A 27971-nucleotide genomic window follows, 5' to 3' on the forward strand; every position below is an offset into this window, starting at 1 on the left:
TGCCCCATAGCAGAAATACTCCAGGAAGCTAGTGTGGTGATGTGGGTGTTAGACTAGGACCTGGGAGATCAGGGTTCAAATCCCCACTCAAACATGAAGCCCACTGAGTGACCTTGGAGTCTGTCACAGCCTCTGAACCTACCTCAAAGGGTCACTGTAGGGGTTAACTGAGGAGGGGGGGGAAACCATGTACTCCTTAGAGAAAAGGGTGGGATATAAATGCAGTGAAGAAGCTCTTCTGCTAATAATAATAATAATAATAATAATAATAATAATAATAATAATAATAATAAAAAATTTTATTTATATCCCGCCCTCCCCAGCCGAAGCCGGGCTCAGGGCGGCTAACAACAATAAAACAATACAAAAGTACAGCACAAACAACAAACTAAAATCATTCATTATAAAATTAATTAAATTCAAGCCACTGGCCACCATTGGGCCAGAGCTCCGCGAAGATTGCCGAGGGAGGGAGTCAGGCTGTGCCCTGGCCAAAGGCCTGGCGGAACAGCTCTGTCTTGCAGGCCCTGCGGAAAGATGTCAAGTCCCGCAGGGCCCTAGTCTCTTGTGACAGAGTGTTCCACCAGGTCGGAGCCACAGCCGAAAAAGCCCTGGCTCTAGTTGAGGCCAGCCTAACTTCTCTGTGGCCTGGGACCTCCAAGATGTTTTTATTTGAAGACCGTATGTGCTTAAGAAATCCGGAGGGTCAGCCAAATGGAGATTTCAGTCGCCAACCTAGCACCCAGAGATCTCCATGTGGACCTGTGTGCCTGGGTTTAGCACTCTCCCCATTCAATGTCCAACTGGCTGGGTTGAACTCCCCGGGGTCTGGATGCCAGATGGGTGAGCAGATCTGTGGATACAGGAAGAGTTGGTGGGGGGGACATTGCTTATTTCCCTGCCTTAAAAAGTCTGTGGGTGCAAAGCTATACCTATTTAGCGGAGAAAATCCCATTGAACTCAGTGCAACTAGTTACACCGCAATTCACAGAGCAAATATCGCTCTTCCAGACTCCCCTGAATGCTTCTTTGACGTGACTGTTCGGCCATTTATTTGACATTTGTTCCCTTGGTGGCTTACGATAAATAAGTTAGAAGCAAACCATAAAAGGGAAAAAACTACAGGCACACAACAAAATGGAACTCTCTGTGCTGCCACGCTTTTTGAAAACTACCTAAGCTATTTAAAAGGGCTGGGTGAACAAAATACAAATATGCTTTCTGGCATGACGAAAAGGTATGCCATTTGCAGACTACTAAATCATATCTTTGGACCATAAAGAAGGCTGATCGCCGAATAATTGATGCTTTTGAATTCTGGTGCTGGAGGAGACTCTTGAGAGTCCCATGGACTGCAAGAAGATCAAACCTCTCCATTCTGAAGGAAATCAGCCCTGAGGGCTCACTGGAAGGACAGATCCTGAAGCTGAGGCTCCAATACTTTGGCCACCTCATGAGAAGAGAAGACTCCCTGGAAAAGACCCTGATGTTGGGAAAGATGGAGGGCACAAGGAGAAGGGGATGACAGAGGTCGAGATGGTTGGATAGTGTTCTCGAAGTTACCAGCATGAGTTTGACCAAACTGCGGAAGGCAGTGGAAGACAGGAGTGCCTGGCGTGCTCTGGTCCATGGGGTCACGAAGAGTCGGATACGACTAAAAGACTAAACAACAACAAAATCACATCTTACATCCTCTTCAAACTTTGGTGCACTCAAGAGTCCTGCTCACCATTCCAGAACAAGTTCAGTGCTATCACTTGCGGGTTAAATTGAGACAGGATTTATTTATTTTTTTACCCACTACGATGGTACCTTGGTTTAAAAACAGCTTAGTTTATGAACAACTTGGATTAAGAATACTGCAAACCCAGAAGTAGGTATTTTGGTTTGTGAATTTTGCCTTGGAAAAAGAACACGTTTCGCTTCCTGTTGAGTGTGTTCCATTTGTAAATTGAGTCCCCCGCTGCTATGTGAAAGCACGCTTTGGTTTAAGAATGGCCTTCCAGAACGGATTAAGTTTGTAAACCAATGTACCATTGTACATGTCTTAATTAGCTTATCAATGCCAGGATATCTGTGCCATCAACAGTTGTTTTGTGCTTATGGCTGGCTCCCTGCCCACTGCAGGTGATAATGCAATCATCCTGGCAGCGCTTAGGGAATTATCACCAACCTGTGAAAAGGGTGTGCCCTCTTTAAGCTTTTAAGCTGATTGTCAGGAACTAGTTTGGTCCCACCCCTTACAATTTTCTTCTTTATAGAGCTGCCAATTAAGATTTTACTCCATGCATCTTACATGTGCTTTAGTATGGCACACGAAAACTTAGGCCATTGGTTCCCAAACCCATGGACCCCTTGATAGACCACTTAATGATTTTACTGCCTGTTGTAGCAATGTGCTGTGCTTGATGTTGTATGATTTGTAATCTTACGTTTACAGGCATGCTTGCTCATTCATTACTTGTAGGCTGCTTTTCCACCCAAAAATATGCTCAAAGTGGCATATAGCAAAGAAAAGAGGAATACACAATAAAACAACAGCACAATAGCAAACATGACAGCATAGAAAAAACAAACCAACAGTATTTCAGTATATAAAACAATATTACATTGACAACATTCAAAAGCAAAAATGAACTTGACTTTTGCCTTGGTCCCAGAAACCCCTACCCTTGTGATGTTGCTTACTGTCCCTGGGATACCTGGAAACACCCCTCCCATGATGTTACACCTCTTCCAAGATGCTGTAGATGCTGTGGACTAGTTTGGGAACTGCTGGCCTGAGCTGTTTAAGATTCCCTAAGCAAGGGCATTTGTTTTAGCTGTAACAGACTAATACAGCTGCTCCTCTGTACACTCTTGACCAGGGGTCAGCAAACTTTTTCAGCAGGGGGACGGTCCACTGTCCCTCAGACCTGGTGGGGGGCTGGACTATATTTTGAAGAAGAAAAAAATGAACGAATTCCTATGCCCCACAAATAACCCAGAGATGCATTTTAAATAAAAGCACACATTCTACTCATGTAAAAACACGCTGATTCCTGGACCGTCTGTGGGCCGGATTTAGAAGGTGATTGGGCTGGATCCGGCCCCTGGGCCTTAGTTTGCCTACCCATGCTCTCGACGCTTTAACCCAGCATTTGCCATCCTGCCCTTGAGACGTTTTGGACTACATTAACTAGAACTGTTTGGCAAGGTGGTTTTTTAAAGCTTCTCCTAATAAAGCAATGATCCTGTAGCAGCTGCTTGAGTTTTGTCCCCTCTAACATTTCCCCTCTTACTAAAAAGATTACCTCTTTGAGAAGCAGAGAAAATGTCCTGAGGCATGCCACACCCACACAATGAAAGCTGAAGAGTGCAACACAAAGACTACATTGAAACGAAGAAGCCAGCGAAACAATCGTGCAACCCTTTGTCACTGTAAGGGAGGCGGCTGCGGAGTCTGCTTTGCCACTGAGCAAATGCAGAGACCACAGAACTTGGCATGGAGTCCAAACCTCTTTACAATCTCATCCAGTTAGTCCACTGTGTATGTTGGAACACATGATAGACAGCTATATATTAAAGGTAAAGGGACCCCTGATAGTTAAGTCCAGTCGCGGACGACTCTGGGGTTACGGCGCTCATCTCGCTTTACTGGCCGAGGGAGGTAGACATTGGTCATGTGGCCAGCATGACTAAGCCGCTTCTGGCAAAACCAGAGCAGTGCACAGAAACGCCGTTTACCTTCCCGCCAGAGCGGTATACCTATTTATCTACTTGCACTTTGACGTGTTTTCAAACTGCTAGGTGGGCAGGAGCAGGGACCGAGCAACGGGAGCTCACCCCGTCGTGGGGATTTGAACCGCCAACCTTCTGATCGGCAAGTCCTAGGCTCTGTGGTTTAGACCGCAGCGCCACCCGCTGTATACTAGTTGTAGGTAACCACAAGTGCAGGGAGTGTGGTGTTGGCAAGGACTGATGGGAGTTGTAGTCCAGCAGTATCTGAAGGGCACCATTTTTGTTATCCCTGCTCTGTGCCGTGGTGACAAGCGGTCGCATAATGCTTTCACTGGCCTCTTCCATTTCAATGCCTTTGCACACCTTTAAAATTGATATACAGTGGTACCTCGGGTTAAGTACTTAATTCGTTCTGGAGGTCCGTTCTTAACCTGAAGCTGTTCTTAACCTGAAGCACCACTTTAGCTAATGGGGCCTCCTGCTGCCGCTGCGCCGCCACTGCACGATTTCTGTTCTCATCCTGAAGCAAAGTTCTTAACCCGCGGTACTATTTCTGGGTTAGCGGAGTCTGTAACCTGAAGCGTATGTAACCCGAGGTACCACTGTACACATACAGTGGTACCTTGGTTCTTGAACATAATCTGTTCCGGAAGACCATTCAACTTCCGAAATGTTTGAAAACCGAAGCGCAAAGGGCTGGCTGCAAGTTCAGTTGAGAAAACTGAGAAAAATGAGGCATGTTTGAAAACGGAAACATTTACTTCTGGGTTTTTGGCATTCAAAAACCGGAACATTAGGCTTCCAAGACACTCGAAAACCGAGGTACCACTGTATTAAAAACTGGATACAACAGTACAAAATGGGCGCTGTGAGTTGATCCAGCACATAGGCTGTGGTGGAAACCCTGGGTGGAATCTACACACGTATAAAAAATGTTATGAAAAGCGGTTTTTAAAATACATTGAATTTTCCATAAGGCTCACCATTGCCATCTAGTCTCATATTGTATATTACACTTATAACACACAAAACATTTTATTTGCAGCTGTATAGCTGAATCTCTGGTATGTCAGTAAATGGCATTGTCGGTGGGATGGGGGCAGAAGGTAGGTATGGATCTACTCTCAGAACTTTGGGGAATTTGCAGTAAATGCAAGGATTTCAGACATCCAATTGTTCCACAGTAGGAGCAGCACAATGGCTGCCTCTTATCCAAAGAACAGAAATGGTGGTAGCTTGGGGGTGAGCAGAACTAGATTTGTGTGTGAAAGACTGTGAGGTCAGGTTCATTCTGGTACAGTAGAACAAATTCCCGGTTTCAGAATTCATTCATTAGAAGTGCATGTCATGTGCACCTGCTTCTGGTTGGTGGATCTCAGCGTTCTAGTAAAAACAATGGAGATCCTGCAAGCCTGAAGTCTGCCAGTCGTCGCACAAAAGCCCTTTCTATTGAAATGAAAGAAAGGATTGCTAAGAGCTGGAGACTTGCTGAAATGGCAAAACTGACCATGTGCCTTTAAGAACAAAAAGCCAACCCAACATTACTATACCACAACCAATACCCCCACAGCAAAGCCCAGCTTAGCTTTGGGGTCAGGGAGAGACCCAGAATAATTTTCATCATTCCTTTTTTTTGGTCATTATTTATGTATTTATTTGATATGTATTCTTCCCTTCATCCGGAGATCTCAGGGTGGTTCATAGCACTACATTATTAATGGAAATATTTTGTTTAAAGATTGGAACAGGGACAAAAGCATGCAACAAACCTCTACCAAAAGTGTCTAGGATACAAGTTGCACATGAAATTTCACATTTAGGATTTTACTACTGCCTGTGTGAAGGACCATATTGGCCAGAATGTAAGCCTCACTTTTTTCCCAAATTCCAACCGTGAAAAGTTGAAGTGCGGCTTAAATTTGCGACCTTACAAAAATTGGCTTTTATGATATCGCTGCTGAAACAGACATACGGTAAAACGGAACGGGTGTGAGTGCCTGTGGAATTTTAAGGGAGTGGCTTTTATTTGGGTATAGTCTTCCCCCCCCTCTCCTCCCCCCCCCGCCTTGAATTTTAAAGGTGCAGCTTATATTAGGGCCAATATGGTACATTGCAGAGTCTAAACTGCTATATAAATATTTTGCCTTGGAAGATTGTACTTCACAGCAACTTGCATTAGAAATAACTTTGGCAAGCCATTTCAATAAATAATAAACACAGAAATAATAAGTACTGCAGAATTTCCTGGACCGAATGTTTTATAATGGCTTTTAACTGGCCACAACACTACAAGTAGGCTAGAAAAGTCGTGAAGCTTTTCACGTCCCTGGTTTCACTCTGCATGTGAACATTCCCCAAATGAAGAGAAAATGTTCTTTCTTTTTGGTCTCATTTCAGTAGGCAACTTCTTTAGTTACCTAGCCAACATGTCAAGTCAGGGCCAGTTTGAGATCTTTTAGAGGCCACAAGCACTGAATATTGTGGTGCCCATCCACAATTCAAAACAAAAACAATGCTAAACTGCAGTTATTATTTTTCCCCCAAAATGACACAAAGCTCACATGCATGCTAAAATATACAAGCATGTATGTCATGTGCAACACATGACAGGATCTGATTCCCTCACATTATTTCAATCTACATTAGCTGGATGCCCCCGCCCCCGTTTAGGTGGGGAAAGGCACAGCAATAAATAGAGAACAGAAAAATGGGGAAGATGATTTAATAAAAAAAAAAATCAAATGTCAAATTCCTTTAAGAAAAGTCTCATTTTTTCTGGGTACCCCTGCTTTGTTGGTGCCTTAAGCACGACTATTGGGTGATCCAACACTGTGTCAACTCATCGTTCTTCAGGATGAGGAGGGAGAACAAAACCAGGAAAAAGCACCCTAAGTGCACAGGAAATGCAAATGGAAAAAGCTGTGAAATGTTGCAATGTTAGTTGCACTGGAATCCATGCTTCTCATTCTTCTAAGCCATGAGTACCCTCTTTTGCAGAATGTAAAGAAGTAGCACTGGAAATAGATATATGGATATTATTTTCCAGGAAACCTTTCTTTTAATGGATGCATCTCGAAGAATTTTGGAGTAACCATGACTACACCTCCTCCAACTTGCTTGTGTGTAAATGCTGCATTGTGTTCTCTTTCATGAATGTGCAAGGAATGACCTTGCTTTAAATAGTCGCACGTTCGGTACAAATCCTAAAAGGCGTGAGAGCTTTAAAAAGAAAGCAGGGAAGCAGATAATAGGGCTTTAGAGGGGGCTCTCCACACCACCACTTATGAAAAATAAGAACATAATGGAGAGATGTGCTGAATCAGACCAAAGGGGACCCATCTAGCCAGGAATTCTATCCTATGAAGGGTGCCATAGCGCGATCTATCTTGGGACAGTCCTAAAAGACCTGTTCCTTGGCTGCAGGCCTTTTCCCACATGGCCAGGGAGGGCAGGACCCTGTTTAGAGGATGTTGCTGCTGTTTTCAATATTAATATTTTACATTTTTATTTCAAATTTTATGATGATTCATGTGGAAATTGTTTAATTTGATTGTGTGCTTTTTAATGTTTTATTTCTTGCTTGTGACTACTTTTGCTGTGTTTGTAATTATGTATTTTCCCCCATGCTGTAAGTCTCCTTGAGCATGTTTTTAACTATGGAAAGAGGGCATACAAGTCAAATTACGTATATAATGTATGCATGTTCCCCAGCAACTGGTATTCCCTGACCACTGGTCCTGTTAGCTAGGGATGATGGGAATTGTAGTCCCAAACATCTGGAGGGCCGGAGTCCCAGGTAAATGTGCATAGGATTGCAGCTGTTATTATACACTTTTACCCCACTTTTCTTCCACGACTGAAATAAAGGTGGTGTCTATCTGTGAGTTTCCTGGTCGTGTATGGACCATAACCAACGCTGCTTAGCTTAATCTGATTTTTGATGATGTCTTGGGGCCTAAGTGGTGCTTGGCTGTGGGGAAAGAAGTATATAACTCTGGCTTGCACTTGTGGGGGGGTTGGTTGGTTTTGTTTTAATAACTGAAGAGGGAAGTAGGCATGGCTGTGATTCCCAAACCATTTCCTGTGAGGTACGGAGTGGTGGTTCAGTTGCCACATCAATTGTTTTTCCTTTTAATATTAAAAAGGGTGAAGACTCTGCTGTAATTGTCTCATATTTAACAACCCTCAAGGAATTATCCCTCAGTTCTTTTGCTCATCCCATACAAAATGGCAAGGGTTCCTTTAGGTGAGGATTTACAATAGAATCATAGAATTGTAGAGTCGGAAGGAACAAGGACCATTTACTTTAGCCTCCTGCAATGCAGAAATCACAACTTATGCATCCCTGGCAAATGGCCACCCAACTTTAGTTTAAAAACCTCTAGATGTTGCTTTGGGTTGAAATGAATATGTTTATTTGGTATTTGTGGAAGGCTGGCCACCTGTGCCTTTCACAGCTGCAGTGACAGGCAGAAATCCAACAAGTGAAGCTCTTCCCCTCCAGTGTTGTAATTTGTCAAACAGTTTCAGGCAGAGAGCTCTAATGAGAATTTCTGATCTACCCTCGCAATGGTCAAGACAGAATAATGATTCCATTAATCTAGGGAGAAATGCCTGCCCCTGTGTGTGGATTCCACAGGCTGGAGTTTCCTTAGCACAGCGTTTCTCAACCTTGGGTCCCCAGATGTTGTTGGACTACAACTCCCATCATACCTGAACTCTGGCCTTGCTAGCTAGAGATGATGGGAGTTGTAGTTCAACAATATCTGGGGACCCAAGGTTGAGAAAGGCTGCAAGTTAGCATGTTCTAGTTGTGTTGGTGAGTGTGTAAGATGAACATTGAAAAGTTAGCAAGGAGTAGCATTTCTTCCAGATGTGATTCTCTAGTTATTCTGGTTTATAAAACACAAATGAAATTTTAACACAGACCCTGACTTATACATGTATTTGCTTTTTAAACAGATGAGGCATAGGGGGGTGGAGAAGAAGAGAAGACACTATCATCTAGGATGTTGGATTGAACAAAGGAAAATTGGCATTTCATTTACAATCACTGTACTTATTACCTATGCTGTTTTACCCAGATTCCCATTTTTTTCCTAATTTATCACCCTACTGGACTTGTTTATGAATAAAAACCCATGTATTTTATAGCATCAGTGTAACATTACAAGTTCTGATACATTTATGGTTTGAATACTGCATTTTTAATCTGCAAAAAAGAAGGAAAATAGCAGATAAAATATGATCCTCAAATATTATATTGAATACATTTTGACACCTTCAATTCACATATATATCTAGTAGTCACTGTCATGGTCATGATTGTGTGGGTTCTGACACCAATCCACACAGTTGCCCAAGCTGCTGCATACCTCAATTTCAGTCTGTTGAACAAACAATCCTCTGTAGTACCCTGGCATCCGTTTCTTCTACATCCCAGTTTGTGATGACCAACCTCTCAGCTGAAAGGCTTTTTGTTGCCATCAATAGAGGCAACACCACTTTCTCTAGGACTTAATCTGTAGGTTAGGGTCAGCATTGCATTTTAATACATTAAGGTAGAGCTTTCCAAACTTTTCATGTTGGTGACACACTTTTTAAACATGCATCATGACACAGCAATTCAGTTTTACTAGCAAGCCAGAGGTTAAACTAACCCCTTTCAAGCCCTGGGAGCAGCTTAGAGAGCATTCATGCGACACACCTACACACTGCAGCCGACACACTAATGTGTCGTGACACACAGTTTGGAAAGCTCTGCATTAAGGCTTGGTAGTAGGCTTAACCAGTGTGCTGAACTAGTGCTGGGAGACTCCTGGGAACTTGGTGCAGAACATTTATTTATTTACTCTTGCATTTATCTCTCACTGTTCTTCCAAGGAGCTCTGCTCTAAACCACAACAACGATGTGAAGCAGGCTAGGCGGAGACTGCTCCAAAGTTATCCAAACGACTTTCACGGCTGAATCTGCCAGGTCCTAGTCTAACACTGCACTACACTGGTTTCTCTTGGAGGCGGCTGATGGTTCTACAGCTCCTGCACTGCTCTATCCCATACTACCTTTTAAATCTACATTTGCAAAGTTAACATGAAGGTGGTGTAGTGATCAGAGTGTATGTCAAGGACCAGGGAGACCCAAGTTCAAATCCTCATTCAGCTGTGGAACTCAGGGGTCAGCAACCTTTTTCAGCCGTGGGCTGGTCCACCAGACCATGTGGGGGGCTGGACTATATATTTTTTTTGGGGGGGGGAAGGAATGAATCCCAAGCCCCACAAATAACCCAGAGATGCATTTTAAATAAAAGCACACATTCTACTCATGTAAAAACACGCTGATTCCCGGACCGTCCGTGGGCCGGATTGAGAAGGCGATTGGGCTGCATCCGGCCCCTGGGCCTTAGGTTGCCTACTCCTAGTGAAGCTCAATAGGTGATCTAGGACCAGTCACCAACTGTCCGCCTAACCTACTTCACAAGAATAAAATGGGGAGGGAAAGAGGACCATATGCCTTGATATGGCATTTCTTCCATTCTGGCACAGATTTGGGGAGGCAATTCACATATTGTTCTGCTGCTTTGACATGCTTTCTCCCCAGACTCCTCTTGGCTTATAAACTATTTGTACCAATCAGTTTCTCCTCCTCTTTCGCTTCAGCCACGCAAGGCAGCCACTGGCTCCATCACCAATCTGAAAATATATTTGATGGGTGTGAGATCAGATTTCAACAGACAGAGATGTATTTTCTAACTTTTTTTTTTAAAAAAGAACAATATCTGCAGAAAATTATTAATGTTGAAAGCACGAATACTGCTGTCATTCATCTACATGTCATTTCCTATAGTGGAAAGATGGATTTTGAGGGTGAGGAAATGCTCCTTTTAAAAAAGAACTTTCCATGCTGTAACAAAAACTGCAAATTTCGCTGCTGAGAGGTTTTATTGCCATCAAGCAGCGTATGGATTTCGTCAAATAAAATGAGAAATCACCGTATTTTTCGCTCTATAAGACGCACCAGACCATAAGACGCACCTAGTTTTTGGAGGAGGAAAACAAGAAAAAAATATTCTGAATCCCAAAAGCCAGAACAGCAAGAGGGATCACTGCGCAGCGAAAGCAGCGATCCCTCTTGCTGTCCTGGCTTCTGGGATAGCTGCGCAGCCTGCATTCGCTCCATAAGACGCACACACATTTCCCCTTACTTTTTAGGAGGGAAAAGGTGAGTCTTATAGAGCGAAAAATACAGTAATTAAAACAACAACAACACTGTTCTTATCATCCCCCTGCCAGCATGACCAACAGGGCTGAAGGGAGCTGGAGTCCAGCAACGCTGTTGCAATGGTAAAACAGGAGGGGAAGAATTCCAAATGCAATGGTACATAAATATTTGTGTGTCTGTGTAAATTTATGTTTATGTGCACGCACACACAGAATACGTGGACGCGGGTGGCGCTGTGGGTTAAACCACAGAGCCTAGGGCTTGCCGATCAGAAGGTCGGCGGTTCGAATCCCCGCGGCGGGGTGAGCTCCCGTTGCTCGGTCCCTGCTCCTGCCAACCTAGCAGTTCAAAAGTACGTCAAAGGGCAAGTAGATAAATAGGTACTGCTCCGACGGGAAGGTAAACGGTGTTTCCGTGCGCTGCTCTGGTTCGCCAGAAGCGGCTTAGTCATGCTGGCCACATGACCTGGAAGCTGTACGCCGGCTCCCTCAGCCAATAAAGCGAGATGAGCACCGCAACTCCAGAGTCGGCCACGACTGGACCTAATGGTCAGGGGTCCCTTTACCTTTACACAGAGAATACAGTAAGCGACATGCGGTTAAATATTAGAAGGGCTGCTTAAAAAGCATGACTACAAGTGTGGCAGATGAAAATGATAGGCTTTGCGGAACTGGCGAAGCTGACGGGAAAAATCCGAAACCAGCACGATCAAATATTCCAAAAAGACTGGAGTAAATTTATTCATTATCTGAAAGTTCATTATAAGCAATTAACAACACTAGTAAGGTTATCTGAAGACTTGTAATGATTTTTTTACCTTTCTATATTTACTTAAATTTTGAGGTATTTAGTGAAGAGTTATCGTAGAACTGGAAAATATATAAAATGCTTAAATATAAAGGTTAGTTCTGAAAGCCAAGATGTGGGAGGGAAGGAAGTCGATAGGCTCTAAAGAGCCAACGTGGATAATAATGATGTGATTATATATGTTTAAATGGGAAAGTAATAAAAATAAAAATAAAAAGCGCGGCTGCAGAGGTTGGGTGGGTGGGTGTGCGCGCGTGGAAGAGGGGCCACGAGCGGCTCTTAAGCGCGTCTCCTCCCCTTCCGACAATCGAGAGGAGAGGAGAAAACGCCACTCTGCGCGTGGTCAGGGCCCCCCTCGAACGACCCCCTTCCCTTTGGGGGCGGAAAGATCCCGGGGGCTAATCCCGAGCTTTCTCCCCTCAGGGCCTTTCCGTCCGCGAAAGACGCCCGCTTGCCTGAGGGGAGACGAGCCCCTCCGTCGCCGCTGCGGCTGCTCGTCGTCCTCCGGCCGAGGCCTCCGCCGGGCGCCGCTTCTCCCCCCCACCCATCCCCGCTACGTACCGCCGAGCTGGGCCCCGCCCTGCCGCCTCCCCGGTGCTGCCGCTTTCCTCACGCGCGGGCGGGCGGCCTTCACCCTCAGCCGAGCGCGGGGTCGGCGGGCCGGCCGGCTTGTCTCCTCCTCCTTCCTCCCCACCTCCTGAGGAGGCGGCCTCAGCCGCCGCCGCCGCCGCCGTCGTGAGGGGCGGAAGGAGCCTCCGCAGCGAGCACGGACGAGCGTGCGCGCGCTCCGCCCGTCCCTCCCCCTCTCCCTCCTTTCGCCTGCCTCCCTCGGCTCAGCCATGTCCCTCAAGCCATCGCCTCAGCCTTCGCCCGCCGCCGCCGCCGCCGCCGTAACAGCAGCAGCCGTGGGAGCGCCGCCGCCGCCTCTGCAGCCGCCGTCCCCGCAGCCGCCTCAGCAGCAGACGACGGCCACCACCACGACGACGACGAGCCAGCCGGCGCCGCCGCCGCTGCCGCCACCGCCCCAGGGGCCGGCCCAGTCGGCCGGCAGCAGCAGCCGCAAGCCCCTCGGTAGCGGAGGTGGGAATAGCAGCGGCGGAGCAGGCCCCGGCCCCAGCGGGATCCCGGCCGGAGGAAGCGTCGGAGGCAGGCAGAATCTGGGCAGGTGAGTCGAGGGGCGAGAGGGACCGGGGCGGGGGTCGCCTCCCCCGGCGCCAGGCCTAGCGGGTTTGACGGGCGGGCCTCGCCTGCTTCCCTGCCGGGCTCTTCCCCGCTGCCCTCCGCGGCTACCTGGGCGCTGCAGGGTGGGGAATAGGGTGGCCAGGCCCGGTCGCGGCGGGTGGAAGGCCTCGGGTGGCAAGGCGCCTGACGGGACCAACCCGGTCCCGGGTAATATTTATTTTTGGGTGTGTGGGGGGGGGGGTCCTCCGCTTTAGGCCTCTCTCTCCCCCCATTTCACCCCCAATAGATTCGGCGCCGGGCCTCGTGCATAAATGCCCGCACATGAGCCCATAATTAACAGCGATCGTAATAAGGAGCGCTTTCCTCGGAGGTGGTGGATGCGGCCGGCCGGCCTCGGAAGGGCTGCGATCCTGCGGCCGCTCGCTTTTGGGGAGGGAAGCGGGACGCAGGCTTGCTTGGGAGTAAGGAAAGGGGGAAGGAAAAGGGGGTCACGCGGTGGGATTCCTCTGCCGGGCGCTTTGCTGGCTGGTTTCTCCTTGAGGAGGGCAGAGGAGTGTGCGGACCCAGTAACAGCCATGGGGGCATATGCTGTGCAAATATTTGTTAAGGAGGAATATTGCCGCCTTTTGTGTGGGTCTGTGTGCCGCGGAGAGGCCTATCTAGATGGTTGTGATTGCGGCGTTGATACCATTCTGATTAACCTGCCTTCTTCCCGTAAAAGGACCCAAGGCAAATAAATGTTATGACTGATGATTTGGGGGGAGAGAGGGGCTGCGGCTGCGGAGAGACTAGGTGAAATGTAAAGGGGCCGCGTTGCCTTGAAATAAAGAGAAGATTCCCCCTCCCTTCCCACCGCTGGTCGTTGTAGAAATAATGGCTAAAGAGTGTCTCTTTTCCTCCCGAGTTCTCCTCTCTAAAAAACTGCATAATTGCATAACAGGGTTTGGGGGGGCATGCGAAGATAGAGGCAAGGGTGGCATTGTTTGAAGGGAGCACTTGTCATAGGGGAGGGGGCAATGGAGGTTGCCCGCTTTGGAGGTGGGGGGGGAATGGGAAGGTTTTGGTGAGTGGCATCACTTTCCCTTGCATTGTATTGAGGGGGAGGTGTTACCTGGAATCTTAAGAATGGGGGGGGGGTACGTAATCATTCAATGGCTGACTTTGACCTGGAAGAAATTGTATTTTAGGGGTGGGAGGAGAAAAAGGGATTCCATGTTCCGCATCCCCTCAGGAAAGGAAATGGGGGACCTTCCCCTCCCCACTTCAGCTGGCCCAATGTTGTGTGTGTGATGGGAGTCACCAGGCGCAGCAACTGGCATTGCCCTGGGAAGGGGGGGTGGCATAATGCCTTTCGTGGAGGGTGACAGGGGCAGGAAAGGCAGCTTGGCCTCCATGTTGGGCAGAGGCTTGAGGAGAGAGAATACCGCATAATAGTATTTTGGAGAGGAGGGGAAGCAAGCTGGGTAAGATCTTCTGCTTACACTGACATGGGGAGGCAGAAGGCATTTCCAAGCTTTGGGCATTGCTGTGGGGTGGTGGTGGTGAATAGGGAAGGACAACCCTGGTAGGACCCCTCCTGATTTTGCCGGAAAGCATTTTTTGGCAAAGGGAGGGAGGGAGCAAGAATTGCCAGGGAAGGCATGCATACACGGTAGAAGGCCTCTCCTCCCCTCCCCAAGGCCGAGGCTGCAGCAAAGGCTGGCCGGGCCTGGAAAGGACTTAGGTGCTGTCGTAAGTGTCACTCCAGGGTCTAGGCCTTTGGAGTTGATCGTTCCCTTGTGTATGTGTGAGAGGGGAGATGATTAGCAGATGTGTGTGTGTTGGGGTGCTTGCCCTTCAAGACTCGCAGGCAGGAAACCCAGCCTGGGCAGAGGGCACCTGGTTTGCTGTGAGGCAGGCCCCTGCGAGCCGGCCTTACCCGTTACTGCAGCCTTGAGTGCAGAGAGTGACCATTTTATATCGCAGTTGAGGTTCTCCCCCCGCTCCACCCCCCAAATGATCCTGCCAAGCCTCATTGCCCAAACCAGGGGGTCCTTCCCTTTAAAACAGGCCTCTTGGAAAGGGAAGAGAAAGGTGATTCAGGAATGTGTGGGACTAGATTTCCCCTCCAGCTGCGATAAGAAGTATTTTTCTGTTATGATTTTCAATACCATTGCTAATCTGTTCAGAGCAGCAGAGTTTTTATACAAACTGATCCAAAACATTGATGATTCTTACAGTATTAAAATTATGCAATATAAGGTGCAGAGACGGTAATGTGCATTTGTCATATTGAATTGTGTGCCTGCAGGAAGCAATATAACTTGAGGCTAAGCAACTACCTGTGTTGTCCATGGAACAATGTATAAACAGAATTTGTGTTGTTGCCAAGATGTGTTTAATACCCTTAAAAGTACTGGCTTCCCCACTTCTTTTTGCATGTTTTATTTACCCAACTACAACTATCTGATATCAAAAGAACAATCACTTAGGAGAAAGACCAACAGAAGTCGCTAAGACTTGCTTCCAAGTAAAGGTGCTGAGGGTTCAAAATCAGTGGGTTATTTATTTATTTATTAAATTTCTATGTCGCCCTTAACCCACAGGTCTCAGGGTGGTTCGCAATATAAAAACACAAAATACATGATAACAACAAGAATGTAGATCAAACCAACAAACCAGTAACGCCCTTCCCCCTCTTTCTATCCTCTTGCAATTTGGACATTTCTTTGAAAACCTGCTTCTATATTCATGAAAGCCAGAGCCTTCAGTTGTGCAGAAGTACATCAGATACTTAGATCAATAGTAAGAAGGCTGAACTATGAACCAGGAAGTCCCCAGTTCAAATTTTGCTTCTGGTGGCCTTTGGCAAACTTCTTTCTCTTTCTCTCACTCCACCCTGTCTGTAATAGGAGGATTATAATATTGGTTGTAAGTATTCCCGAGATATTGACAAGTACTTTAGAGAGTTCAAAGTACTTTAGAGAGTTCATGTTTTAGATCAGGGGCATGAAGGGTGTCGGTTATCCAGGACTGCATTTTGCCACACGAACTTTTTGCAGACTATATAAACCTGATACAACCAGCACATCAGCATATCTTGTACAGTTGGTGCATAACATACAAAACTCACAGAGATGTAGCATTGGAATACATAGTGCCTCCATTTCTCTCTTCTGTATGAGTGAAAAATTACTACACACAGTGGATATCAATAGTGCAATCCTCCAGAACTTACTCTACTTCTTAGATGGGAGACTTGGGGGGAAAATAAATAGGAATATTCTTGGAAAGGGCATAAGGCAGGACCTGTTTGATGTTGTCACCCACCAGTGTTTGAAATCCCCTCAGCGCATTTTGCGACTGGTGTGGGTCCAGTTGTGAGGACATGGAGATCTCTAGATGCCAGGTTGGTGACTGACATCTCCATTTGGCTGACCCTCCAGATTTCTTAAGCAGGTAAGCCGAAGAGCTTCTTCACTGCATTTATATGCCACCCTTTTCTCCAAGGAGTACATGGTTTTTTCCCCTCCTCAGTTAACCCCTACAGTGACCCTTTGAGGTAGGTTCAGAGGCTGTGACTGGCCCAAGGTCACCCAATGAGCTTTATGATTGAGTGGGGATTTGAACCCTGATTTCGCAGGTCCTAGTCTAACACTCTAACTACATCAGCACACTGGCTTCCTGGAGTATTTCTTCTATGGATAGATTAAGTAGGTACATAAATATGAGGAAAGCAAAATGTAGCTTAGGGAAGGATCTGAAAGATTTTGAATTATGTTTTATTCTAGATTGCTTTATTTGATGTTTTACTATGTTGTAAACCACTTTGAGATTTTTTCCTTCAAAATGCAATGGTACCTCGGGTTACATATGCTTCAGGTTACATACGCTTCAGGTTACAGACTCTTGTAACCCAGAAATAGTGCTTCAGGTTAAGAACTTTGCTTCAGGATGAGAACAGAAATTGTGCTCCGGCGGCGCGGCAGCAGCAGGAGGCCCCATTAGTTAAAGTGGTGCTTCAGGTTAAGAACAGTTTCAGGTTAAGTATGGACCTCCGGAACGAATTAAGTACTTAACCTGAGGTACCACTGTATAAAGCAGTATAGAAGAGAAATGAATAACAACAAAATTTCATTAAAATGCCTACACATTCTGTTGTGGTGAGTATAGGCCAGTTTTAAGGTGCCATTTGGCTATTAGCTTACATATCTGAGTTTCTAACACTGGTCACCCCTTTTGAAATGTGATTATGTGTGAGTATAGCTATTCTAATATTAAGTGAGATTTCAACAGAAATAGCTTATTTTTCTTTTACTTCTACTTACCTCTTCAGTGTGCTGAAATTATTTTTAATAATTTGAATTTTCAGTGGTTGTGATCTGTCTCAGGATAATGCTTTTATGTGGAAAAGCAGAATCTACAGATTGAAAGAGTTGTTTATGAGTCAGTTGGAAATGTTGCATGTACTGAGGATTAAAGCACCTGTTTAGAATCTAATTTGGGTTTCTAAAATGGGCTTGTGTTCTTGTACCTCTGTGTGGAGACCTTACTGGATGCTGATAATTCTGGCATGCCCTTATTCTGATACCATGTTTCTTTTAAATATGTAGAGCATTTGAGAATAGTGACTACTGGTCTTAAGTTCTTGAATGCCTTTTATTACTCTTTATGCTACAATACTAGTTTATTGTACAATAGAATCCTGCTGAAGTGAAATGTCCTGCTGCTGTCTGTTTTGAAGTTGTTTTTTGTATTCAAAATGTGAATGAATATTCCATTTTTATCCAGAGGAGATAAATTCTGAAGGAAATAGGTATGTACATCTGCTTTTTTGGCAGAGAACAGGAATGCCTGCTGTGTTCAACCAAAAAGGTTGAACACAGCCAAAAAGGAGAAAATATTGTAGAGGATTAGAGGATTTCCCGGTATCAGTATTAATCATTTTGGATATGTGTATTAATATTAGCAGACGGACCCTGAGAGCTGCTATATAGACACACCCAAGCATTTGTGTGTGGTTGTTGTTGCTGCTGCTGCTGATGTTGTTATATTAAATTTCTATTAATGCCCTTCATTCAAGGATCACAGGCTGGTTTACAAGATAAAAACACAGTAATACACAACACAGTTACAAACACAAAAAATACCAAACCCCCTCAGTTTAAAAGGTCGTATATTCTTTAATTAGCCAAAAGCCAGGGGCGAGAGGGATGCATTTGCCTGACACCTAAATATATGTAATAAAGGTGTCAGGTGAGCCTCCCTGGGGAGAGCAGTCCACGAGTGAGGAACCACCATGGAAAATTGCCCTCCAGACCCCTCATGGAGGAGACACATGAAGAAGGGCCTCTGATGATGATCACAGGCTCCGTGACAGTTACAGATAGGTAGCCGTGTTGGTCTGCCATAGTCAAAACAAACATTTTTTTTTCTTCCAGTAGCACCTTAAAGACCAACTAAGTTAGTTCTTGGTATGAGCTTTCGTGTGCATGCACACTTCTTCAGATCCGTGGCTCCGTGACAGTTCATGTGGGGAAAGGCAGTCCTTGAGGTATTGTAGTCCTGAGCCATTTAAGGCTTTATAGGTCAAAACTAGCACTTTGAATTGGGCCAGGAAACTACCGTATTTTTTGCTCTATAACACACACCCGACCATAACACGCACATAGTTTTAAGAGGACGAAAATCCGTAGGCATGCCACCCGTAGGCATTCCCTCCATAACACGCACAGACATTTCCCCTTACTTTTTAGGAGGACAAAAGTGAGTGTTATGGTGCAAAAAATACGGTAATTGTCAGCCAGGGTAGTTGGGCCAGGATTGGATTTATATACTCTAGCCGTCAAACCATAGCTCTTCCCCTGTCCTCGTACAGCAAGTCCTCGTACTGTTTCACAAACTGCTTTTGAATGCCCCCCGCCAATCAGTTGCAAAAGAGGTTGGACATAAGTACATACTACCATTGGGTATGTGGATGTCAATAAACCATGGTTATCCAAGACTGAGCAGCATGCTAGTGCATACTGCTTCATCATTCCTGCTCTACTTCTCTCCTTAGGCTGTTGGGGACAACAAACCATGAGCCTTGGTTTGTTGCCATATCTGAACTAGGAACATGGTTTATCTCTGACAAATCACAATCAGCAACAAACTATAGGAATATAGGAAGCTGTGTTAAATGGAGTCAAATGATTGGTCCATCTAGCTCAGTATTGGCCACAGCTCTCTCAAGATTTCAGACACAGGGTCTTTCCCAAACCTATGTTGAGTTGTAACCTTTGGCAAGCAGAGCATATATATGGTCTAGCAGTGGTGTCCAAACTTTTTTCAAAGAGCACCAGATTTGATGAAGTGAAGGGCCGTGAGGGCTGACCAAAGTTGTTAACCTTTTTTTAGGATTGAAGTTCTTGAGGGTTTTTTAGGATTTTACCCCAGGAAATAAACTGCCACAGGGGCCGGATTAAACCAACCGGTGGGCCAAATTAGGCCCCCGATATGGACTTTGGACATGTCTGGTCTAAGGTCATTCCGAAATACACAGACCTTGTTCACAAATAACAAAAAGAGATGGTCAATGGCTTATTTGGACCAAGCAGCATTCTAGTGTTCACTGCCCAATTCCTCCCACTTTGCTGCTTCCCCTTATGTGTGTAGGAACAGTACCATGAAGCTTGGTGTCTATTGGTTCTTTAGTAGCCTATATGAATTTTTAATACACCAACCTAAAGGTGTGTTTGGTTTGAAATTCTAAGAGCCCAGCCCAGGGGTGGGAGGAGGAGTCCAGTTACCTGGAATTGCCCCATCCTTTCAAATATCATTTGAATAAATGTATTTGCTTTCTCTCTGAATCCATAACCTTCATGAGGGTATATTGTGTCTTTTGGATTGGGGCTGTTTGCTTGCCTGAGCTGTTTAGAGGCTTGATTGTGCCTTTGTGAGTGTGGCCACGTGCTGTGCTAGAGGAAGTGATTTGGGGGGAGGTGTTAGCAGTCAGCAGCAGTTCCAGAATCATAGACTTGGATTGTACCCTCACGGATAAGCTAGGGCTAGGCCAACCCCCCTGCAATGCAGGAATCACAGTAAAAATTAACAATACATGTAAACAGGAGTGTTTAGCAGGGGAGTTTGAGCTGGAGGCCCAGAGTGCTGTCTTACGGTGTGTGTAGAACCAAGAGATATGGAAGCAAAGGAGCTGTTGCAGGGACCTGTGACACCTGTGCCGTGTTTGTTTCCTGCTTGAGAAAGTGCAAAACTACACCTGCAGCACAGTGATCGAAATTAACTGGTTGCCAGTCGTTTTTTTTGAGACTCAGCACCAGCTACCTAGTGAACAAATTGAGATTTCCAGTTGCATGATTTGCGACTGAGAGCCTTCCTTTTTTGCCGGCTTCTCATGAAGACTTTTGATGTGCTAAGCAAACTGTGAAGAAGCTCTTTCACACATTTAAATGGATTGCTTTTCTCTTGTGGTTGCAAACAAATGGATTGCAGGACATGGGGCAGCAGGGGATAGCTAGCTGTTTTGCTTCTGATCACACAGAAGATAGTCACTTTGGAGAAACAGAACTGCTGTGTGGGAAACACCCTTTAAAGTCGACCATATTCTATAAAATAGATTTTTTTTTTAGAAACAGAAGAAAGCTGGAGCGGAATTGTATGATCTTTTAAGTGCAAGGGATGCCAGTATGACCTATCAACATTTTATAATTCAAAGCACAAGTGTTCGAAATTAACCAGGCTCATTTTGCACCTGACTTGGCCACTTGAGACCAAGTGAAGATGCCTGGGCACCCCTAATATCTCCACCATCTGGAGGTGTATGCCTGGGGATCATTAGACCTTGACTGTTTTCACACACGAATACCTCATCCTGTAGAATTCTTTCAATTATATTTAATCTGCGCAATCGGAATGAATTTCTGGAATCAAAATGCTTTTTCTGTGCAGCCTGAGCAGGAGCAGTGAACAACATTATAATTGTTGTAGCTTGTTTTCACTTACCCTACCCCCACTGCTGTCTCATGGAAGATAGAGCAAGCTTGTTTTCTCCTGCTCTGGAGGTTAGGACCCAAACCCATGGATTCAAGTTACTAGAAGGGAGTGTCCACCTCAACATCAGGAAGGATTTTCTGCGCTGTTTGACAGTGGAGCAGACTCCCTCTCCTTCATTCATTAAGCAGAGGTTGGGTGGCCATCTGTCTTGGATGCTTTAGTTGAGATTCTAGCATTGCAGGGGGTTACGCTAGATGATGCTTTGAGTCTCTTCCAACTCCGCAATTCTGTGATTATTCTACATATTTGAAATCAAAGATGGAGTTGGTGTTTCTCTTCTTGCAATCATTAACTAAGCTTGATATCTTTGCCCTGCTCTTTTGGAAAGTCAGGGAAATGTGCTCTTTCCAACTGTTCCTGAAATGATGAAGTGACCTTGAGAATCTCTTCCTGCCCCAGCCAGTTGCTAATTAGTATCTTTACGGCAACGTCTTGCGACTGATACATGCGGAGTACAAATGAGCTATTGCCTACAAGGTGGTAGAATCCCCCCACCCCACTGCCCCAGTAAGGGGCATGGGAAGCCAGTGAGTTCGTTCTGAGTAGTGTGGAAAGTGCAACTCTTCATTATTTTTGTACAGTGGTACTTCTGGTTAAGAACTTAATTTGTTCTGGAGGTCCGTTCTTAACCCGAAACTGTTCTTAACCTGTGGCAGCAGCAGGAGGCCCCATTAGCTAAAGTGGTGCTTCAGGTTAAGAACAATTTCAGGTTAAGAACGGACCTCCTGAACGAATTAAGTTCTTAACCCGAGGTACCACTGTACAGAAAAAATTGTGTTAATGTAATCTAAAGGACTGCTTAACTCTAGAAGAATACTTAACTGAAAACTTAACCAAAAAAAGATTGCAGAAGGGTAGTCATGTTTTTACTAAAAGAAATCATTAAGGAGCTTGTGGCATCTTAAAAGACTTAGGGATTTACCAAAGCATACATTTTTGTAGATGGGATTTCATTTCATTATATGCATGAAGCTTATCTTCAGTTGACATGTAAATATACATATGGGCGGCAGTGGTAAACATTGAGGGGAAATGTCAAGAACTGTAAAAAATGCAGTCTGGGACAATTCAGTTTTACTTTAAATATATACAAAATAAACAGAGTTCACCACAGCAGCAGTAATGAGTGATAACGTAATCACCAAACAAACAAAAACCTGGGACATTTGCATTTATTTATTTATTTATTTATTTATTTATTTATTTATTTATGGAGGGAAGTTGCATTCTGCTTTTTACAGAAGAAGCATAAAGAGATTACAAAAACTTAATAAAATACATGACAATAAAAGCAGTTCATGTCAAGGTAAAAACATATAAAGATAGTTAAAATACTTTTCATACAATAAAAACAGGATGTAAACAGAATTCAAGCTTTAAGAAGCTCACCTGAAACCAATCAAAACCTCTCTAGGAAAAAAGTTCTGCAACTACTGCAGAAAACACCCCCTGTTGTGCCCCAGCTAATTGTGCTTCTGAAAGTGATGAGATGCATTGCAGGGTCACTGATGCTTAATGCATCGGGTAGGAAGAGTTGTGTGGCAGGAGGTAGTCCACCAGAACTCCTTGACAGTATGGAGCTTCATAGGTGAGTAATGATTGATAAGAGCTATAGCAATTCTTCATCATTGGGGGGGGGTGTGTGTTGTGTTTCCCAAGTGTCTTTGTAATCTTATTTAGGAATTGATATCCCTTTTAAAAAAGGACCCACGTCAGGCCAACAAACTGCTTTGTTGCAAAATACACTTTAGAAAACATCTGAAGGCAACATCTGAAGTTCAGGAAAGTTTTTAATGTTTTATTGTTTTTTATATTTTGCTGGAAGCCTCCCAGAGTGGCTGGGGAAGCCCAGCCAGATGGGTGGGGTACAAACAATAATATTAATATTTATCTGATGTTGGTCTTTTATTCTTTTCAGTCCCTATTAGCACATAAAAAGCCAGTCACTTTGTACCTGCCTGCTGAACTCAGTAGGATGTTTAATGAAGGAGGTAATGACTGACAGTCATGAAAACGTTTGCTAGGACTACTTTGAGGAAAACTGTGGTTGTTGGAGCATAGAGCCATTTATCAGGACAGCTTCACTGCTTATAGAGTTTTTGCTTTCTGTTCACTGAAGGAGCGTCTCCACCCCCATCGTTCAGCCCGGACACAGATCCAGCGCCGAGGGCCTTCTGGCGGTTCCCTCATTGTGAGAAGTGAGGTTACAGGGAACCAGGCAGAGGGCCTTCTCGGTAGTGGCACCTGCCCTGTGGAACGCCCTCCCAGCAGATATCAAGGCAGTAAACATTTATTTTACTTTTAAAAGACAACTGAAGGCAGCCCTCTTTAGGGAAGTATTTAATGTCTGATGCTGTATTGTTTTTAATATTCTTTTGGAAGCTGCCCAGAGTGTCTGGGGAAACCCAGCCAGATGGGCGGGGTATAAATAAAATAATAATAATAATAATAATAATAATAATAATAATAATAATAATAATAATATTCACTTGTATGTTTGGCATTAGCTGCATTCAGACAATCATAAGCCAAGATAAACTAGGAAATTTCCAACTACCGCATTTTTTGCTCTATAAGACGCACCAGACCATAAGACGCACCTAGTTTTTGGAGGAGGAAAACAAGAAGAAAAAAAAATTCTGAATCTGAGAAGCCAGAACAGCAAGAGGGATCGCTGCGCAGCGAAAGCAGCAATCCCTCTTGCTGTTCTAGCTTCTGGGATAGCTCCGCAGCCTGCATTCGCTCCATAAGACGCACACACACTTCCCCTTACTTTTTAGGAGGGAAAAAGTGAGTCTTATAGAGCAAAAAATACGGTAATAAGTGAATATATGAACAAGCTTTTTACTCACTCAAATATGTTTGTTTAGAACTTGGAAGCTATAGATTTGGAACAAGACAGGATCCTAAACCATTGTATGTCTTGGCTGATGTAGTGTGTTGATGGATGTGGTGTTTGGATATGGGAAAATCCCCACTCAAGATTTTGGAGAGCTGTGGATAAGTCATCTATGGAGGGAGGACTTTAGCTCAGTGGTAGAGAATCTGCTTTGCATGCGGGAGGTTCCATGTTGAATCCTGAGCATCTCCAGGTAGAGCTGGGAATGTCCCTTGCCTGCTAGTCAGTGTATACAATGCTCAGTTTAATAACTGTCCAGTTTAAGAACAATTTGGTTTACAAACTCCGCAAAACTGGAAATAGTGTATTGGTTTGAGAACGTTACCTCGGTCTAAGAACAGAAGCCAAACGGAGGAAGGGCAGCGGTGGCAGGAGGCCTCATTAGGGAAAGCGCGCCTCGGTTTTGGTTTAAGAACGGACTTCTGGAACAGATTAAATTCGTAAACCGAGGTACCACTGTATTGAGCTAGATAATGTCCCACCACCTTTCACCCTTGCAGAATTGTCATAATGGTGATGATCCTCAGAGCTCCTTGAAAGAAGGGGTTGTGCATGAGATTATTGATTTGACCCCATGTTCTACATAATACTACACAAACACTTTAAAGTATGATAATCAGAACTGATTCCAAAATGAGTTTGAGGCTTTTCATTAAAGATTACTGCCTACACTGTATTTGATATGTTCTTTCTATATTTCGGGTTTTTTGTGCTAGAAAATACCAGAAAGCAAGATACTAGTTGCTTCTCTGTTTGCACAGAAATATGTTTATTTTGAGCTCAGGCCTGAGCTCATTACCGTAAGTAGCCTGAACCCCCATGTACATAAAGAGGACTTGGATTTGCCACACTGTTTCACCCCACTTTTTTTGCCAAAGCTTTCACGCCTCTGTAAATGTAGAGCAGAGGAGATACATCTGAGTCTCCTCCAACATGAGGCATAGTTGTCAGTGCTATGTGAGAGCACAAAGGTAATTGAAGAACAGGCCTGAATGCACCAATTTGTCTTGTATGCCAAACTGGTCAGGAGTAATACAAGCTTATTCATCAGGGCAGAAGGTTTTGAGTCTTGGTTGCAACTAAGGGAATCCATTGACAGACTTTTTAAAGAACCGCCTCTGCAACAGCTCCTGGGTGTGAACTGAAGCCCTTCTAAGCTTACACACTGTGTTGTGTCTAATGACTTCGACTGAGCTTGGCAACTCAGCCACCAAGGTTCTCACTATTTAGTATTGCTGTCATAAGGGTTGATGTGCCCCTGTGGGTTTAAAGGGGATTGGGATTGCTGCCGTTTCTGGTGTTTTCTGTGGTGGCAGTGAATATACAGTGGTACCTCGGTTTAAGAACAGCCCTGTTTAAGAACTATTCCGTTTACGAACTCTGCAAAACCGGAAGTAGTGTCCCGGTTTGTGAACTTTACTTCGGTCTAAGACCAGAATCCAAACGGTGGAAGGGCACTGGTGGCGGGAGGCCTCGTTGGGGAAAGCGCACCTCGGTTTAAGAATAGTTTCGGTTTAAGAACGGACTTCTGGAACAGATTAAGTTCGTAAACCGAGGTACCACTGTCGTTGCCTTTCATATTCTTCTTCCCACTTTTCTGCTGCGCTCTAGTGCAGGCATGTCCAACTCCCAAGAGACTGCGATCTACTCACAGTATAAAAATACTGGCTGTGATCTACCCATTGTTATTGACAGCCAAAGTTGTTGAGCTTCGTGATCTACCACAGACGTCCAGTGATCTACCGGTAGATCACGATCTACCTGTTGGACATGCCTGCTCTAGTGTGACCAGCGAACATAGCTGAGAATGGGGCAGTGCAGAGAGCAGCAGTCTGGAGTCTTAGCAGCTGAGGGAGGTGGCGTCTCCAGGATAGGGAGGCAGCTTGGACCTTGCCTCGGTGGTCTGGTCTTGTTAACTTTCAAATGTGTTGTCATTCAGTCCTGTAGGAAAATGCTTGGCAGTGGGTTGCGGTGAGGACAAAGCTGGCCCCAACCCTGATGCTGGGTGTCCTGGCCCACACTGACAACAATCTTGTGCATAGGAAGGGTGATACATTTTCCAGAGGGCTTTGCTGTGCTGTACAAGTAACACACTGTATATAGGAATGAGAAGTGTCAACTTACATTGAAGTGTTGCATCACGTTCAGGGTTTCAGTCACTTAATTCCATCCTTTTGCTTCCATCCCCCCAACCAAAAGTATTTTGTGCCCATTGCGGATGCTCGGGTGTCTTTTGGGAATTTCTGGGTTCCCTCCTTCCATAGGGTTTTCCCTCAATTGTTTTTTTTTTTTGGGGGGGGGAGTGCAGTGAACACACTTGCACCCAGTCCCACCTATACTAAATTCTTCAATTTTTCTACTGTTGTCTATAAGCAGCTCTTTCTCCCGCTTGAAAAATGCTGTGGACCAGGAATGAATCCAGACAATGTGGATCCAGACAATGAAAATTTTCTGTTTGCCAGTGCTTTCCCCCCAAGAAAAATAGGTGCTGGAACTCACCATGAAGTTGTTACACTAAGTCACCGGGCAACTCAAGGCAGCCCTGAACAGATGCCGGTTTGACAACAGTTGCATTCATCACCCACAGAGGCCATAAAAACTGTGGCAATCTGTCTCCTTAGCTAGTTTTGGGGTTGCCCCTGGTTTTGGTGCATGTCCAATCAATGTGCCCCTGCCTTCCTCATTCTCTTAGATTCAGGCGGATGGCTAGGGCAGCTCAGAAGGGCACATTGCGTAAATGTGCACGTGTGCAACAGTAGATGGCTGGCTGGAAGTTTAAAGCCCACCACCGCTACATGGGAGACAGATTGAAGAAAAGGAAATACAAATTGGCCCTTCTCCGTAGCTTGGCTAGGAGTGGCTATGAGATAGGTGAAGTCATAGATCTAAAAGAAAGTCTAGACTTGCACACACTGACCAGCTTCTGTTTTGACTTGCAATGTTTGTTTTGGGATTCTCAGAAGCATGTAAAGGCAAGAAGTAGGCGGGGGGAGTGCTGATCGCAATGGCACCCACCTGAGAGGTGCCACAACTGTGCTCTGGCATGCTCCAGCTGAAAAAAAGCACTGCTTTCGGCCATATACACACATACTGTGTATTTTTTTAAAAAAATAATTTTTATTAAAGTTTTCTTGGTTTACAAAGGTATGCGCAATGTCTCTTTTTTCCATTTCCCATAGGTCAGTTTCATTTGTTGAGACATTAGGGTTACATTAGGAAGAAGAGGGGGGTGCTTGTGTTCCTTTGGTGGTGAGAGAATTTGGGGTTGGCCTAGGGTGCGGTTGCTTGTTTGTGATTGGTTGATTAATAAGTGCATGCATGAGATGACTCAAATTGGTACTTATGTACAGATGCTCTGGATTCACTTATTGAGGCCTGTTATTTCAATACCCACCGTTACTTTAGCAGCTGTTTTGTGGGTGTTGTGGCCCTTAAGCACAAGAAAGGCTTTTAGCAGGGCTGTTGGCCTGCCCTCAGGAATTTCACTTAACCACTCAATGATTTAACAACACCAGACATAGCTAATTGAGAGCTCTTCGAAGTCCACTGTGTTGTTGCATGTGTAAATCACTTGATGCTTGAGTAGAAGGAACTAATTTGTAGGTACACTGTGGTAAGAGCAGAAGATAATTTTTCTGGTAGCTTCACTGCATTACTGTATCAGCTTCTAGGAAGCCATAGCATGCAAGTTTGTAACTGCTATATGTAGCCTTTCACCTAGCTGGCAGTAAAAACTAATGTTCACAAGATCTCTAAATAATCCAGAATAGCTGGAAGGTAGTAATGTTAGGCAAATGAGCCAAGTGACTTATATAAATCAAGCAGTGCTTGATTTATGCAACTATTGTCACTTGTCAGTACAGTCAGTGTTGGCCATGAAAAAAACAATTAGAAAGGGACCAGTGTAAAGAAGTGGTGGCTTGCAGCAAGTGTACAAATGTGCCTTTGAAAACGGGACAGGATGGAACGGGGCGGGGTGGGCTTATGCGCGTCCTGGCAGCATGTGTAGGTACCTCGGAACACAACTCCCACCCATTCAAATGGGGAGTTGCATATATGTACACTGGTGATTGTTACCAATCTAGAACATTTTAAAAGAGCATTAGACAA

The 27971-nt window shown here is 44.9% G+C and overlaps 1 protein-coding gene and 1 long non-coding RNA gene across 5 annotated transcripts in view; one reads left to right on the forward strand and one right to left on the reverse strand.

Moving 5' to 3' along the window:
- Positions 1-8904: 8904 nt before the first annotated feature.
- On the reverse strand, positions 8905-12436 carry LOC128419949 (uncharacterized). The gene is made up of 2 exons (XR_008331946.1): positions 12308-12436; positions 8905-10410 (listed from the first exon to the last, which is right to left on the reverse strand). It is a non-coding gene; the product is annotated as an uncharacterized LOC128419949 (long non-coding RNA).
- Positions 12437-12469: 33 nt separating this feature from the next.
- Positions 12470-27971, forward strand: part of ATXN2 (ataxin 2) — a 69044-nt gene continuing 53542 nt past the window's right edge. For all 4 annotated transcript variants that reach the window (XM_053401258.1, XM_053401260.1, XM_053401259.1 and 1 more), the window contains exon 1: positions 12470-12911. In XM_053401258.1, coding sequence (XP_053257233.1) covers positions 12586-12911 — 326 coding nt within the window. In that variant the 5' untranslated portion in view covers positions 12470-12585. The remainder of the gene's footprint in view (positions 12912-27971) is intronic.

This window comes from Podarcis raffonei, chromosome 8 (genome assembly GCF_027172205.1).
Source record: "Podarcis raffonei isolate rPodRaf1 chromosome 8, rPodRaf1.pri, whole genome shotgun sequence".
In the NCBI taxonomy this organism is placed as follows: domain Eukaryota; kingdom Metazoa; phylum Chordata; class Lepidosauria; order Squamata; family Lacertidae; genus Podarcis; species Podarcis raffonei.